General features: G+C 25.9%; 2 protein-coding genes across 2 annotated transcripts; one reads left to right on the top strand and one right to left on the bottom strand.

The window, feature by feature from the left end:
- Positions 1 to 220: 220 nt before the first annotated feature.
- On the bottom strand, positions 221 to 1,052 carry LOC145743456 (uncharacterized). Its single transcript, XM_082561421.1, has 4 exons — positions 948 to 1,052; positions 766 to 852; positions 464 to 640; positions 221 to 352 (listed from the first exon to the last, which is right to left on the bottom strand). The coding sequence occupies exons 1-4, from the start codon at positions 994 to 996 to the stop codon at positions 234 to 236; spliced, it is 432 nt and encodes a 143-aa protein (XP_082417547.1). The 5' UTR covers positions 997 to 1,052; the 3' UTR covers positions 221 to 233.
- An 818-nt stretch (positions 1,053 to 1,870) lies between these two features.
- Positions 1,871 to 7,293, top strand: LOC145741834 (ATP-dependent zinc metalloprotease YME1L1-like). Its single transcript, XM_082559499.1, has 15 exons — positions 1,871 to 2,012; positions 2,187 to 2,294; positions 2,388 to 2,547; positions 2,632 to 2,708; positions 2,860 to 3,094; positions 3,226 to 3,396; positions 3,564 to 3,716; positions 3,883 to 4,015; positions 4,193 to 4,368; positions 5,008 to 5,169; positions 5,404 to 5,555; positions 5,814 to 5,895; positions 6,139 to 6,260; positions 6,508 to 6,591; positions 6,685 to 7,293. The coding sequence occupies exons 1-15, from the start codon at positions 1,977 to 1,979 to the stop codon at positions 6,946 to 6,948; spliced, it is 2,115 nt and encodes a 704-aa protein (XP_082415625.1). The 5' UTR covers positions 1,871 to 1,976; the 3' UTR covers positions 6,949 to 7,293.
- Positions 7,294 to 14,876: the final 7,583 nt, after the last annotated feature.

Below are 14,876 nucleotides of genomic sequence, written 5' to 3' on the forward strand. Positions count from 1 at the left end.
GTTTAAAATAATTTTTAAAAAAAGAACATTGAAGATGATTTTTAAAATGCTTAGCTTGCATATTACAATAAAAATGAGATATTTTTTAAAATAATAAAGTGTCATGGTAAAACTTTTAAATTGCATTTAATAATTTTCATGATTAATACAAGAATTAAAAATATAGTTAAGGGGTTAAAGTAATTATTGGTTTAACCCTACTTTACTATTTTAAACTGGTCAGAACATTATGCCTAGAGAGCAACCATGTGGTGACGTTTGTACCAAATTGATCCAAATCCACAAAAAGAAATGGCAGATGTTATTACAATAAAAGCAATTAAAGCACCCAACAGTCCTCTAAGGCGAATATCTGTTTCAAAAAATTAAAAATTTATAATCAAAAACATGGCCCCAAATTATTTAAATAAAGTTACATTGTTTTTAATAAGGCGAAAAGAGATTAAAAAGGGCAGAAGATTACCTTCACAATTTGGTGAAACTTTTGAAAGGCTTCCACAGTTTCCGCAAAAGTCTGGTGCTAAACAAAATTCAGCACCACATTCAGTACACAATGCCTGTTCACAATTTGTACCAGAATAACCTCCCTGACAACCATCTTCACATTTACCATTAATTGGATTACATTTTGGTGTTGTGGCTGTATTTAAATTAGGTTTTTAACTCAATATATTACATTTTTAAATATTTTATGTAATCTGGTGTTTGCTAACAAAACACTTATTTTAAAACAAAAATAGCAATAAAATATAAGAGTTTGGTTACCTCCTTCTTTGATAAAACATTCTCCGCAAATATTTAAACAATCTTCACCCCAAGTTCCATCCATGCAATCAGTAATGTTGTTGGCTGCTAAAAACATAAATATTTATTTATATTCTTATTTTTCTAAAATATCCACATATAAATTTATGATGTATTAACTAAGTTAACATATATAGACTTACCCAAACTGTAGGCTGCAAAGGATAAGACCAAAATTAGTTGATAAAACATGTTTTTAAATATTTTAAATTTAGTTTAACTTAAAATAATTTTTTTTAATGTTGAAACAATCTATATATTTAAAAAAGAACAGATGTGAAAACTAAATTTGATTAAAACAGCAGAACAACGAAAAATCGATAATTTGTTAAATGTTCTTACGCTACTCTACGATATTTTGTTATTTTATACGCGTTACCAATTACTGCAACAAAACCTTCCAAAAAATAGGTGATGTTTCTGAACAAATTGTTTGCATAAGATTTCGCAACCACGCACCGACATGTGTACACACGTTGTTAATACGAATTGCCATTCTCAATTTGAACGGAAAAATCTAGGTAAGTCACCTTCGGCAGTTCGGTCAACAAAAAAAAATCCTTTTTTTTCGTAAGCTCTCCGCCTAATCTATCATATGGTTTTAATTATTAAGAAGTGAAAGCAATAAGCGACGAACGAGTTTTATTGAGAACCGCGCCCCAATTCGTAGGAACTCTGTTCTTACGAGCGATGTTCCAACGATAAAAACACAGATACACATATCATATATTAAAGTCGTCCTTTTTCGGAACTATGTACAAACATTCAAAAAAATAAACATTAATAAAAGTTGAAGAAGGCTGTTGTAGAAGTTTATTTTTGTCGCAAGATTAGTGTTTGTTTTGTTATTTAAAGTTTTATGAACATAAACTTTAATATTTTCGTATTATCTAAAATAATAAATAATTAAATAAGTTATGTCACCCACAATAAAGTTGTTTATTTTTTTTTTAATTTAAAAAACTGTAGACTTAACTTGGTACGTGGCGTGTTTAGAATGTTGGCCCTCTTATCTTATTTGGGTCAAAACTGCTATTGTAACATGACGTAACTTGAACCAATTTGCGATACATACTATACGACTGTACTGTCTGACTGTCTGTACCTACTGCCTACTGTGACTATTTGTTTGATACATCAGCTCATAGGTGGACAACTATAAACGAATAATAATGTTTGTTACAAGTTCAAATATTTGTAATTTACAAGTAAGTTCGATTTGTTTTATTTTGATTAAATTTTAAAAATGGGTTATTTTTAATATTTTTGTCACTTCTGCACTTACGTTAAAAAATCATTTTTTACCATTATTTTAAATAAAATTTGGTTTTAATGAAGCTGTGGTATTTATAGCCTGATAGTCTAATAAGTTATTTTTTTAGATATTATCCCCAATATTGGGCTCTAGCATAAAAGCTGCAAGTTCATATGGCTTTGGAAAAACTAAGAAAAAAATAAATATACAAGCGAATCACAGTAACATAATTCAGGTTAAGTGATAGTGATCTTAATACAATTTTTTAACATCATTAGTGCATTTTTATGACTAAATAGAGGCTATTTTACTTAGACTGTATTTTTAGGAGGTGATACCAATATTGCCTAACTATGTTGATCGACTTATGCCCTTTACTACTCTTCTCAACAATGAAACAAGTCTTCCTTGCTGTGTTATTGTTCCTAAGCGATTTTATTCAAAAAAGCAAATTTTGGATCCAAATGTTTTACAACTTTTAAATAAAGGTAATGAATTTTTCAAGTAGCCTATCTATAAACGTTTTAAACCGGTATAAAAAAGTATTAAAATTATCTTTAATTACGTTTTAGATTTACCTATTCAAAGATCATTTCGAACCAAACAAAGTGAAATAACTACAAAGAAAAGTGAATTTAAACCAGTTTTTGTAAGTCAAATTGCAGCAAATAAACTTTTTGTTAAAAGGCTTATAACCTAACAAAAAATTTTTATTTAAAATCATTGCTTCTTGCATTTTAAACATGTATTTACCTTTTTACTTTCAGGGATGTAGTTTAAACAGAATATTTACATTATAGGCTGATTTTTTTAAACTGGCCAGCAAGAAAAAAGAGAAGCCTAACATGAATGCTAAAATAAATGAATTGCTTAAAACATATGACATACCAAAAAAAAACGCATCTATTTTACGTTTGGGAATTGAAGAAGGAATGACCAAGGAGAATTCCTCTACAAGTCCATTTTCAAGAGATTTGCTGTTTGTGACTTTTGGAATATTTATAATATTTTCTATATTCTTATATAAAATAAGTTGTAAGTACCAAAAATAAGTTAAAAATATTTGTTCAATAGCATACACATTTTAGCCTATCTAGTTTGTGTTTTTTATCTTGTGAATTGATCAAAATTAATTTTCGTTTTTAATGATTTTTACAACTTTTTAGCCAATAAATTTGGAAATCTCCTAAATTCCAATACCAACACTGGAGTTACTTCAGATGTAAGATTTGAAGATGTTAAGGGAATAGATGATGCACAAGAAGAGTTGGAGGACATAGTGGAATATTTAAAAGATCCAGATAAATTTACGCAGTTTGGAGCAAAACTTCCATCTGGTAAGAAATATAATAAAAGTTAATTTCAATCATGATTTAGATATATACACTTTTTATATAGAAAATGTCATTATTTATTCAATTAACCTTTAACCTCTTTTACCTTTTAGTCTAAGTGTCACTTTACTTTTTAACCTAAGTGACTTACGTTTATCTTTTTTGGGTAGGTGTGTTATTAGTAGGTCCACCCGGTACAGGAAAGACTTTGCTTGCAAAGGCTGTGGCCGGAGAAGCAGGTGTTCCATTTTTTTATGCAGCTGGGTCCGAATTTGATGAAATGTTTGTGGGGGTTGGGGCAATGAGAGTTCGCCAGTTATTTGGTTGGTAGAAAGCTATATATTTTTATACTTAACATCTTAAATCTTGGTAGAATAGAATATTTATTTTAATTTATAGAATAGTTTTTTGGCAATTTTTAATTTAAATTTGTTTAGGCAAATTACTAAACTAATATCTACAATCTTATGTTTAATTTAAATATTTTAGAGAAGGCTCGGAAAGCATCACCAGCCATTATTTTTATTGATGAAATTGATGCTTGTGGAAGCACAAGAACAAATTCTTCTCTTCAACCTTTTGCTCGTCAGACTATTAATCAACTTCTTCAAGAAATGGATGGGTAAATTATTTATAAATTTTTTACTTTTTTAGTTAAAAAAATAACTTTAAAAGTGTGTCTAAACGTGAATATAATAACAATTTCCAATGGCTGTACTAATATTAATAAAATCCTATGAGTGTAACTTATTTAAATTGTAAAATTAGTAGATTTTCTTAGCTAACACTCATTTTTTAGATTTAACAAAAAAAAGCCAGTGGTTGTAATTGGAGCTACCAACACAGGAAAAGTTCTAGATAAAGCTTTAACTAGGGCTGGTCGGTTTGATTTAAATGTTAATGTCATGCTTCCTGATATTTCTGGAAGAAGAGCAATCCTAGATCTTTACATAGATAAAGTAGAAATTAAACAAGGTAAAACATGTAGATTTTTCATACTTGTCTTTCCCAGATTTTGGAAGACATTACAGGGAACGAAATAACGGGTTGCTATTCGCTAAAAGCGAATCGTTTTTTAAAATTAGCGAATCATTTTTCACAAATATACTAGAATTAGCGAATCAATCAAATAAGTTCAAGCGATAATAAAACTTTCGTGTATATTTTTCGATTTATTTTTACCGTTTTCACCCATTTATAATTACATTAATATTATCCTGCGTAAATGTAGGTTACTACAGGGCATTTAAGAACAAAAACTTTCCATGATCTCACAATGCGTATTTTTCACTCTCGCAGTTTGTTTAGTTTAGTAGTTGCGCAATTTTTTAAATACATAACATAAATAACTAACGATTGTTTAACAATACATTTTAACAATACATTTTAAAAACAATACATGTGCAGCGCATCAAGTGTTATCAAAAAACGAAGATTATGACTTGGACCTAACTATTGCTTTAAAACTGCGACCTCATTTTTAGCGATTCGTTTTTTAAACGTTAATTCGTACCCTGCATTACCTAATGTTTGTGTAAATTATTAAGCTGTTGTACTTTTTAATTTAAAAAAAGTATACCTTACTATAAATAAAATGTGTATTTTTTATTCCAGACTCATCTATTGATTTGGAAAGAATAGCTTCTCTCTCAGGAGGTATGTCTGGAGCTGATCTTAGTAATGTGGTTAACCAATCGGTTCTTCATGCAATTAAAATGAACAGAACTGTGCTTGAACAAGAAGATTTGGAATATGCTCTCGATAAATCTAAAATGGGTACATTGTGTATTTTAAAGTGCTTCTTAAACTACTTTTTCTTATCTTTTAAATTGTTTTGGGTATAACTTATTTATTTAAAGTTTTATAGTATATATACATATTTTTTTCATTCTGTATTATTTAATTCTAAATGCCTTCTCCGGAATAAAAAAATGCCTAATATAAAATATACAATTCATTTTGTTTTATTGTAATTTCTTCTAGTTTTATCAATATTTTATTAAAATTTAGGTCCAGAACTTAAGAGTAGGACTCACACTGAAAAAGAACTTTCAGAGACAGCTCTACATGAGGCTGGCCATGCTCTTATTGCCTATTTTACACCTTCAGCTCATGACATTTATAAAGCCACAATAAGGCAAAGAGGTCCAGCTTTGGGACACGTAAGTCAACATTTTGTGTATGTTTATTAATTTTTTACGGAGTTTTGCGAATAAAAAGTATTTAAACAAAAAAAAATAATTTGATATAAAATTTTACTGTTCAATTATTTATATTTTTTAAAGACAGTTGATTAACTAAGAAAAATTCTATTTACTCCATAATGATTTACAAATAAATATAAAATATAACTACATTAACATAAAATTTAACTTAAAAAATATAAAATAGTTGAAATTATAATTGTTAATAATGTCTAGGTTTCATTTCTGACAAGCAGGGAGGATGAAAATTCTTTGTCAAAATCACAACTGTTTGCACAAATGGATGTTGCTATGGGAGGTAGGACATTATATTATTTTAACATGCTAGGTATTTTACCAAGGAGATGATTTTTTTTTGAACTAAGCAAAAGTAACTAGTTTTCATATTCTTTAGCAATTTATATGTTTTTTTTTTCAATATCTCAACTAATGTTCAGACCATTTTTAATATCTTAACTCACGTTAAATATTTTTTAAATTAAAAAAGTAATTAAAAAAATTTAAAAGGTAGGCCTATCCTTTTTTTATTTAAAAAAATTAGGTCGAGTAGCCGAGGAAATAATGTTGGGAAGTGATAATGTTAGCACTGGAGCAGCTAGTGATATTGAGATGGCAACAAATACTGCTTACCAACTTGTTTGTAGATTGGGAATGTCTGAAAAAGTAAGTTTGTAAATTTGACCTATCACATTTTGTAAAATTAATTTATTTATTGTGTTTAAGTAATTTTTGTGTAGCTGTAAAAGTTTTTTAAACCTAAAATAAAAAAAATAAAATGTTTTAAATTACCAAAACAGTTTTAAAAAATTACTGTTATAATTTCAAAAAGAAACTTTATAGGTTATTGTAATATAAATCCAGCAGTGTGCCTTTTGTTAAAAGACATAAACAAATTTCTTTATTAATTAAGTTGGGATTAATGCATTATAACATGGAACATTTAAGCTCAGAAACTAAACGAACAGTCGAGGTTGAAGTAAAATCAATTTTAGAGGTAACATTTTAATTTTTTTTGGACAAATTACAACTACTTCAACAATAACCAAATAGTAAATGCATTAGAACTGAGTTTACCTTTTTGTTACAGAAATCCTACGAAAAAGCCAAAACTGTGCTTACCACACATTCTTTCGAACACCATTTGCTTTCCAAAGCTTTAATTCGTTATGAGACATTAAGCATGCAAGAGGTGCGAATCCTAATCGAAAGTAAGGATATTGATTCCGTTCATAACGCTCGACAGAAAGGAAACTTAGACAGACTGCGTAAAAAGCTAGAACAATCCAAGATAGGTAATTTTGGAGGTATAATGCAACCCGTAATAGACTACATGCCAGAAAGTGCAAGTTAAATTGAATATAAATAAATGTTGCTTTAAACGATGATATTTTAAAATATGTCAAAATGTAAATTTTTATTCTGTTTTCATTCTGTGTTAATATGAGTTAACAAGCATTTTTTAACATAATTGGTTTTTGTACTAATGTACATTTTTGTGGCGTCCTGTTAAGGTTATATTTTAAGAAAGAACGTGTTTAACCTTTCTTCGGAAAATGGTAATAAAAATTTTATTCGTTAAAGCTATGTAGTCGTTTATTTTATAAATGGAAACAATTTATATTAATTTTATATAAACATTTTTGTAAGTATCGAAAGACTGCTAAAACTAGCCATTTACATAAATTTAATTCTGTTTTGAACTTGGTCAACTTAATTTGCTTTAAAAAAAGTAAAACACAAATTTTACAATGTTATTTTTTGAGAGAATTTTAGATTAAAAACAACGTGATGCCATAAAACCGTCTATATTTACGTAAAAAAACAAAGATAATATTTTATTAAAATATTGTAAAAAAATTAATTTGTTAATTAAAATCAGTAATTGGGGGGGGGCCTACCATATCGAGTATTTAATCTTAGATGCAAAAAAAAAATTTTAAATCGAAAAATAATTGTTCTGTTAAAAGCGCACAGGTCCAAAAACTGTGTATAAAAAATATTTTTCGAAAATACTAATATTCATAAAAGTTATGACACTTTTATTCAAAATTGATGAAATCTCAAAACCTAAAATATTATATTTTATTAGACGCGTATTGGCCTAACTAACATTCAAGATAAAGCATTTCGTAAAAATTATCAGTAGAAAAAAATTTGAGATCATTTTTTATTTTGGGTTATATAGGTCACGTGATATTTTTTGCCAATGATATAGCATACAAATTTTTTGAAAAAAATATCAAATATTTTAAATCGAAAAATAATTGTTCTTTTAGAACTGCACAGGTCCAATTAACCTGTATGAAAAATATTTTTTGAAAATATTCATATTTATAAGGGTTATGACACTTTTATTAAAAATTAATAAAAATTTCAAAACCTAAAATATTATATTTTTTAGACGCGCATTTGCCTAACTAACATTCGAGATAAAACATTTCGTAAAAATTTTCAGTAGAAAAGAACAAAAGTTTGTGCTAATTTTTATATTTGGTTTAATTAGGCCACGTGATTTTTTTGGCCAATTTTATTGCATACAAATTTTTTGAAAAAAATTTTAAATTTTAAATCGAAAAATATTTGTTTTGTTAGAACTCCACAGGTCCAATTAACGTGTTTACGAAATATTTTTTAAAAATATTAATATTCATAAAAGTTAGACACTTTTATTAAAATTTGATAAAATTTCATAACCTAAAATTTTATATTTTATTGGGCTCGCATTGGCCTAACTAACATTCAAGATAAAACATTTCGCAAAAATTTCAAGTAGAACAAAAGTTTGAGCTAATTTATAATTTGGGTTTAATTAGGTCGCGTGATATTTTTGGCCAATGATATTGCATACAAATTTTTTGAAAAAAATTTTAAATTTTAAATCGAAAAATATTTGTTTTGTTAGAACTCCACAGGTCCAATTAACGTGTTTACGAAATATTTTTTAAAAATATTAATATTCATAAAAGTTATGACACTTTTATTAGAATTTGATGAAATCTCAAAACCTAAAATTTTATATTTTATTGGGCGCGCATTGGCCTAACTAACATTCAAGATAAAACATTTCGCAAAAATTTCAAGTAGAACAAAAGTTTAAGCTAATTTATATTTTGGGTTTAATTAGGTCACGTGATATTTTTGGCCAATGATATTGCATACAAATTTTTTGAAAAATATTTTAAATTTAAAATCGAAAAATATTTGTTTTGTTAGAACTCCACAGGTCCAATTAACGTGTTTACGAAATATTTTTTTAAAATATTAATATTCATAAAAGTTATGACACTTTTATTAAAAGTTGATGAAATTTCAAAACCTAAAATTTTATATTTTATTGGGCGCGCATTGGCCTAACTAACATTCAAATAAAACACTTTGCAAAAATTTCAAGTAGAACAAAAGTTTGAGCTAATTTATATTTTGGATTTAATTAGGTTACGTGATATTTTTGGCCAATGATATTGCATACAAATTTTTTTTAAAAAATTAAAAATTTTAAATCAAAAAATATTTGTTCTGTTAGAACCGCACAGGTCCAATTAACGTGTTTACGAAATATTTTTTAAAAATATTAATATTCATAAAAGTTATGACACTTTTATTAAAGTTTGATGAAATTTCAAAACCTAAAATTTTATATTTTATTGGGCGCGCATTGGCCTAACTAACATTCAAGATAAAAGGTTTCGCAAAAATTTCAAGTAGAACAAAAGTTTGAGCTAATTTATAATTTGGGTTTAATTAGGTCACGTGATATTTTTGGCCAATGATATTGCATACAAATTTTTTGAAAAAAATTTTAAATTTTAAATCGAAAAATATTTGTTTTGTTAGAACTCCACAGGTCCAATTAACGTGTTTACAAAATATTTTTTAAAAATATTAATATTCATAAAAGTTATGACACTTTTATTAAAATTTGATGAAATCTCAAAACCTAAAATTTTATATTTTATTGGGCGCGCATTGGCCTAACTAACATTCAAGATAAAACATTTCGCAAAAATTTCAAGTAGAACAAAAGTTTGAGCTAATTTATATTTTGGATTTAATTAGGTCACGTGATATTTTTGGCCAATGAGATTGCATACAAATTTTTTTTTTAAAATTAAAAATTTTAAATCAAAAAATATTTGTTCTGTTAGAACCGCACAGGTCCAATTAACGTGTTTACGAAATATTTTTTAAAAATATTAATATTCATAAAAGTTATGACACTTTTATTAAAATTTGATGAAATTTCAAAACCTAAAATTTTATATTTTATTGGGCGCGCATTGGCCTAACTAACATTCAAGATAAAACATTTCGCAAAAATTTCAAGTAGAACAAAAGTTTAAGCTAATTTATATTTTGGGTTTAATTAGGTCACGTGATATTTTTGGCCAATGATATTGCATACAAATTTTTTGAAAAAAATTTTAAATTTAAAATCGAAAAATATTTGTTTTGTTAGAACTCCACAGGTCCAATTAACGTGTTTACAAAATATTTTTTTTAAATATTAATATTCATAAAAGTTATGACACTTTTATTAAAAGTTGATGAAATTTCAAAACCTAAAATTTTATATTTTATTGGGCGCACATTGGCCTAACTAACATTCAAATACAACATTTCGCAAAAATTTCAAGTAGAACAAAAGTTTGAGCTAATTTATATTTTGGATTTAATTAGGTCACGTGATATTTTTGGCCAATGATATTGCATACAAATTTTTTTTTTAAAATTAAAAATTTTAAATCAAAAAATATTTGTTCTGTTAGAACCGCACAGGTCCAATTAACGTGTTTACGAAATATTTTTTAAAAATATTAATATTCATAAAAGTTATGACACTTTTATTAAAGTTTGATGAAATTTCAAAACCTAAAATTTTATATTTTATTGGGCGCGCATTGGCCTAACTAACATTCAAGATAAAAGGTTTCGCAAAAATTTCAAGTAGAACAAAAGTTTGAGCTAATTTATAATTTGGGTTTAATTAGGTCACGTGATATTTTTGGCCAATGATATTGCATACAAATTTTTTGAAAAAAATTTTAAATTTTAAATCGAAAAATATTTGTTTTGTTAGAACTCCACAGGTCCTATTAACGTGTTTACGAAATATTTTTTAAAAATATTAATATTCATAAAAGTTATGACACTTTTATTAAAATTTGATGAAATCTCAAAACCTAAAATTTTATATTTTATTGGGCGCGCATTGGCCTAACTAACATTCAAGATAAAACATTTCGCAAAAATTTCAAGTAGAACAAAAGTTTGAGCTAATTTATATTTTGGATTTAATTAGGTCACGTGATATTTTTGGCCAATGAGATTGCATACAAATTTTTTTTTTAAAATTAAAAATTTTAAATCAAAAAATATTTGTTCTGTTAGAACCGCACAGGTCCAATTAACGTGTTTACGAAATATTTTTTAAAAATATAAATATTCATAAAAGTTATGACACTTTTATTAAAATTTGATGAAATTTCAAAACCTAAAATTTTATATTTTATTGGGCGCGCATTGGCCTAACTAACATTCAAGATAAAACATTTCGCAAAAATTTCAAGTGGAACAAAAGTTTAAGCTAATTTATATTTTGGGTTTAATTAGGTCACGTGATATTTTTGGCCAATGATATTGCATACAAAATTTTTGAAAAAAATTTTAAATTTAAAATCGAAAAATATTTGTTTTGTTAGAACTCCACAGGTCCAATTAACGTGTTTACGAAACATTTTTTTAAAATATTAATATTCATAAAAGTTATGACACTTTTATTAAAAGTTGATGAAATTTCAAAACCTAAAATTTTATATTTTATTGGGCGCGCATTGGCCTAACTAACATTCAAATAAAACATTTCGCAAAAATTTCAAGTAGAACAATAGTTTGAGCTAATTTATATTTTGGATTTAATTAGGTCACGTGATATTTTTGGCCAATGATATTGCATACAAATTTTTTTTAAAAAATTAAAAATTTTAAATCAAAAAATATTTGTTCTGTTAGAACCGCACAAGTCCAATTAACGTGTTTACGAAATATTTTTTAAAAATATTAATATTCATAAAAGTTATGACACTTTTATTAAAATTTGATGAAATTTCAAAACCTAAAATTTTATATTTTATTGGGCGCGCATTGGCCTAACTAACTTTCAAGATAAAACATTTCGCAAAAATTTCAAGTAGAACAAAAGTTTGAGCTAATTTATATTTTGGATTTAATTACGTCACGTGATATTTTTGGCCAATGATATTGCATACAAATTTTTTTTAAATAATTAAAAATTTTAAATCAAAAATATTTGTTCTGTTAAAACCACACAGGTCCAATTAACGTGTTTACGAAATATTTTTTTAAATTATTAATATCCATAAAAGTTATGACACTTTTATTAAAATTTGATGAAATCTCAAAACCTAAAATTTTATATTTTATTGGGCGCGCATTGGCCTAACTAACATTCAAGATAAAAGATTTCGCAAAAATTTCAAGTAGAACAAAAGTTTGAGCTAATTTATATGTTGGGTTTAATTAGGTCACGTGATATTTTTGGCCAATGATATTGCATACAAATTTTTTGAAAAAAATTTTAAATTTTAAATCGAAAAATATTTGTTTTGTTAGAACTCCACAGGTCCAATTAACGTGTTTACAAAATATTTTTTTTAAATATAAATATTCATAAAAGTTATGACACTTTTATTAAAATTTGATGAAATTTCAAAGCCTAAAATTTTATATTTTATTGGGCGCGCATTGGCCTAACTAACATTCAAGGTAAAACATTTCGCAAAAATTTCAAGTAGAACAAAAGTTTGAGCTAATTTATATTTTGGGTTTAATTAGGTCACGTGATATTTTTGGCCAATGATATTGCATACACATTTTTTGAAAAAAATTTAAAATTTTAAATCGAAAAATATTTGTTTTATTAGAACTCCACAGGTCCAATTTACGTGTTTACGAAATATTTTTTAAAATATTAATATTCATAAAAGTTATGACACTTTTATTAGATTTTGATGAAATTTCAAAACCTAAAATTTTATATTTTATTGGGCGCGCATTGGCCTAACTAACATTCAAGATAAAATATTTCGCAAAAATTTCAAGTAGAACAAAAGTTTGAGCTAATTTATATTTTGGATTTAATTAGGTCACGTGATATTTTTGGCCAATGATTTTGCATACAAATTTTTTTTAAATAATTAAAAATTTTAAATCAAAAAATATTTGTTCTGTTAAAACCACACAGGTCCAATTAACGTGTTTACGAAATATTTTTTTAAATTATTAATATTCATAAAAGTTATGACACTTTTATTAAAATTTGATGAAATCTCAAAACCTAAAATTTTATATTTTATTGGGCGCGCATTGGCCTAACTAACATTCAATATAAAAGATTTCGCAAAAATTTTAAGTAGAACAAAAGTTTGAGCTAATTTATATGTTGGGTTTAATTAGGTCACGTGATATTTTTGGCCAATGATATTGCATACAAATTTTTTGAAAAAAATTTTAAATTTTAAATCAAAAAATATTTGTTCTGTTAGAACCGCACAGGTCCAATTAACGTGTTTACGAAATATTTTTTAAAAATATTAATATTCATAAAAGTTATGACACTTTTATTAAAGTTTGATGAAATTTCAAAACCTAAAATTTTATATTTTATTGGGCGCGCATTGGCCTAACTAACATTCAAGATAAAACATTTCGCAAAAATTTCAAGTAGAACAAAAGTTTAAGCTAATTTATATTTTGGGTTTAATTAGGTCACGTGATATTTTTGGCCAATGATATTGCATACAAATTTTTTGAAAAAAATTTTAAATTTAAAATCGAAAAATATTTGTTTTGTTAGAACTCCACAGGTCCAATTAACGTGTTTACGAAATATTTTTTTAAAATATTAATATTCATAAAAGTTATGACACTTTTATTAAAAGTTGATGAAATTTCAAAACCTAAAATTTTATATTTTATTGGGCGCGCATTGGCCTAACTAACATTCAAATAAAACATTTTGCAAAAATTTCAAGTAGAACAAAAGTTTGAGCTAATTTATATTTTGGATTTAATTAGGTCACGTGATATTTTTGGCCAATGATATTGCATACAAATTTTTTGAAAAAAATTTTAAATTTAAAATCGAAAAATATTTGTTTTGTTAGAACTCCACAGGTCCAATTAACGTGTTTACAAAATATTTTTTTTAAATATTAATATTCATAAAAGTTATGACACTTTTATTAAAATTTGATGAAATTTCAAAACCTAAAATTTTATATTTTATTGGGCGCGCATTGGCCTAACTAACATTCAAATAAAACATTTCGCAAAAATTTCAAGTAGAACAAAAGTTTGAGCTAATTTATATTTTGGATTTAATTAGGTCACGTGATATTTTTGGCCAATGATATTGCATACAAATTTTTTTTAAAAAATTAAAAATTTTAAATCAAAAAATATTTGTTCTGTTAGAACCGCACAGGTCCAATTAACGTGTTTACGAAATATTTTTTAAAAATATTAATATTCATAAAAGTTATGACACTTTTATTAAAATTTGATGAAATTTCAAAACCTAAAATTTTATATTTTATTGGGCGCGCATTGGCCTAACTAACATTCAAGATAAAACATTTCGCAAAAATTTCAAGTAGAACAAAAGTTTGAGCTAATTTATATTTTGGATTTAATTACGTCACGTGATATTTTTGGCCAATGATATTGCATACAAATTTTTTTTAAATAATTAAAAATTTTAAATCAAAAATATTTGTTTTGTTAAAACCACACAGGTCCAATTAACGTGTTTACGAAATATTTTTTTAAATTATTAATATCCATAAAAGTTATGACACTTTTATTAAAATTTGATGAAATCTCAAAACCTAAAATTTGATATTTTATTGGGCGCGCATTGGCCTAACTAACATTCAAGATAAAAGATTTCGCAAAAATTTCAAGTAGAACAAAAGTTTGAGCTAATTTATATGTTGGGTTTAATTAGGTCACGTGATATTTTTGGCCAATGATATTGCATACAAATTTTTTGAAAAAAATTTTAAATTTTAAATCGAAAAATATTTGTTTTGTTAGAACTCCACAGGTCCAATTAACGTGTTTACAAAATATTTTTTTTAAATATAAATATTCATAAAAGTTATGACACTTTTATTAAAATTTGATGAAATTTCAAAGCCTAAAATTTTATATTTTATTGGGCGCGCATTGGCCTAACTAACATTCAAGGTAAAACATTTC

This window comes from Corella eumyota, chromosome 2 (genome assembly GCF_963082875.1).
Source record: "Corella eumyota chromosome 2, kaCorEumy4.1, whole genome shotgun sequence".
Classification (NCBI taxonomy): domain Eukaryota; kingdom Metazoa; phylum Chordata; class Ascidiacea; order Phlebobranchia; family Corellidae; genus Corella; species Corella eumyota.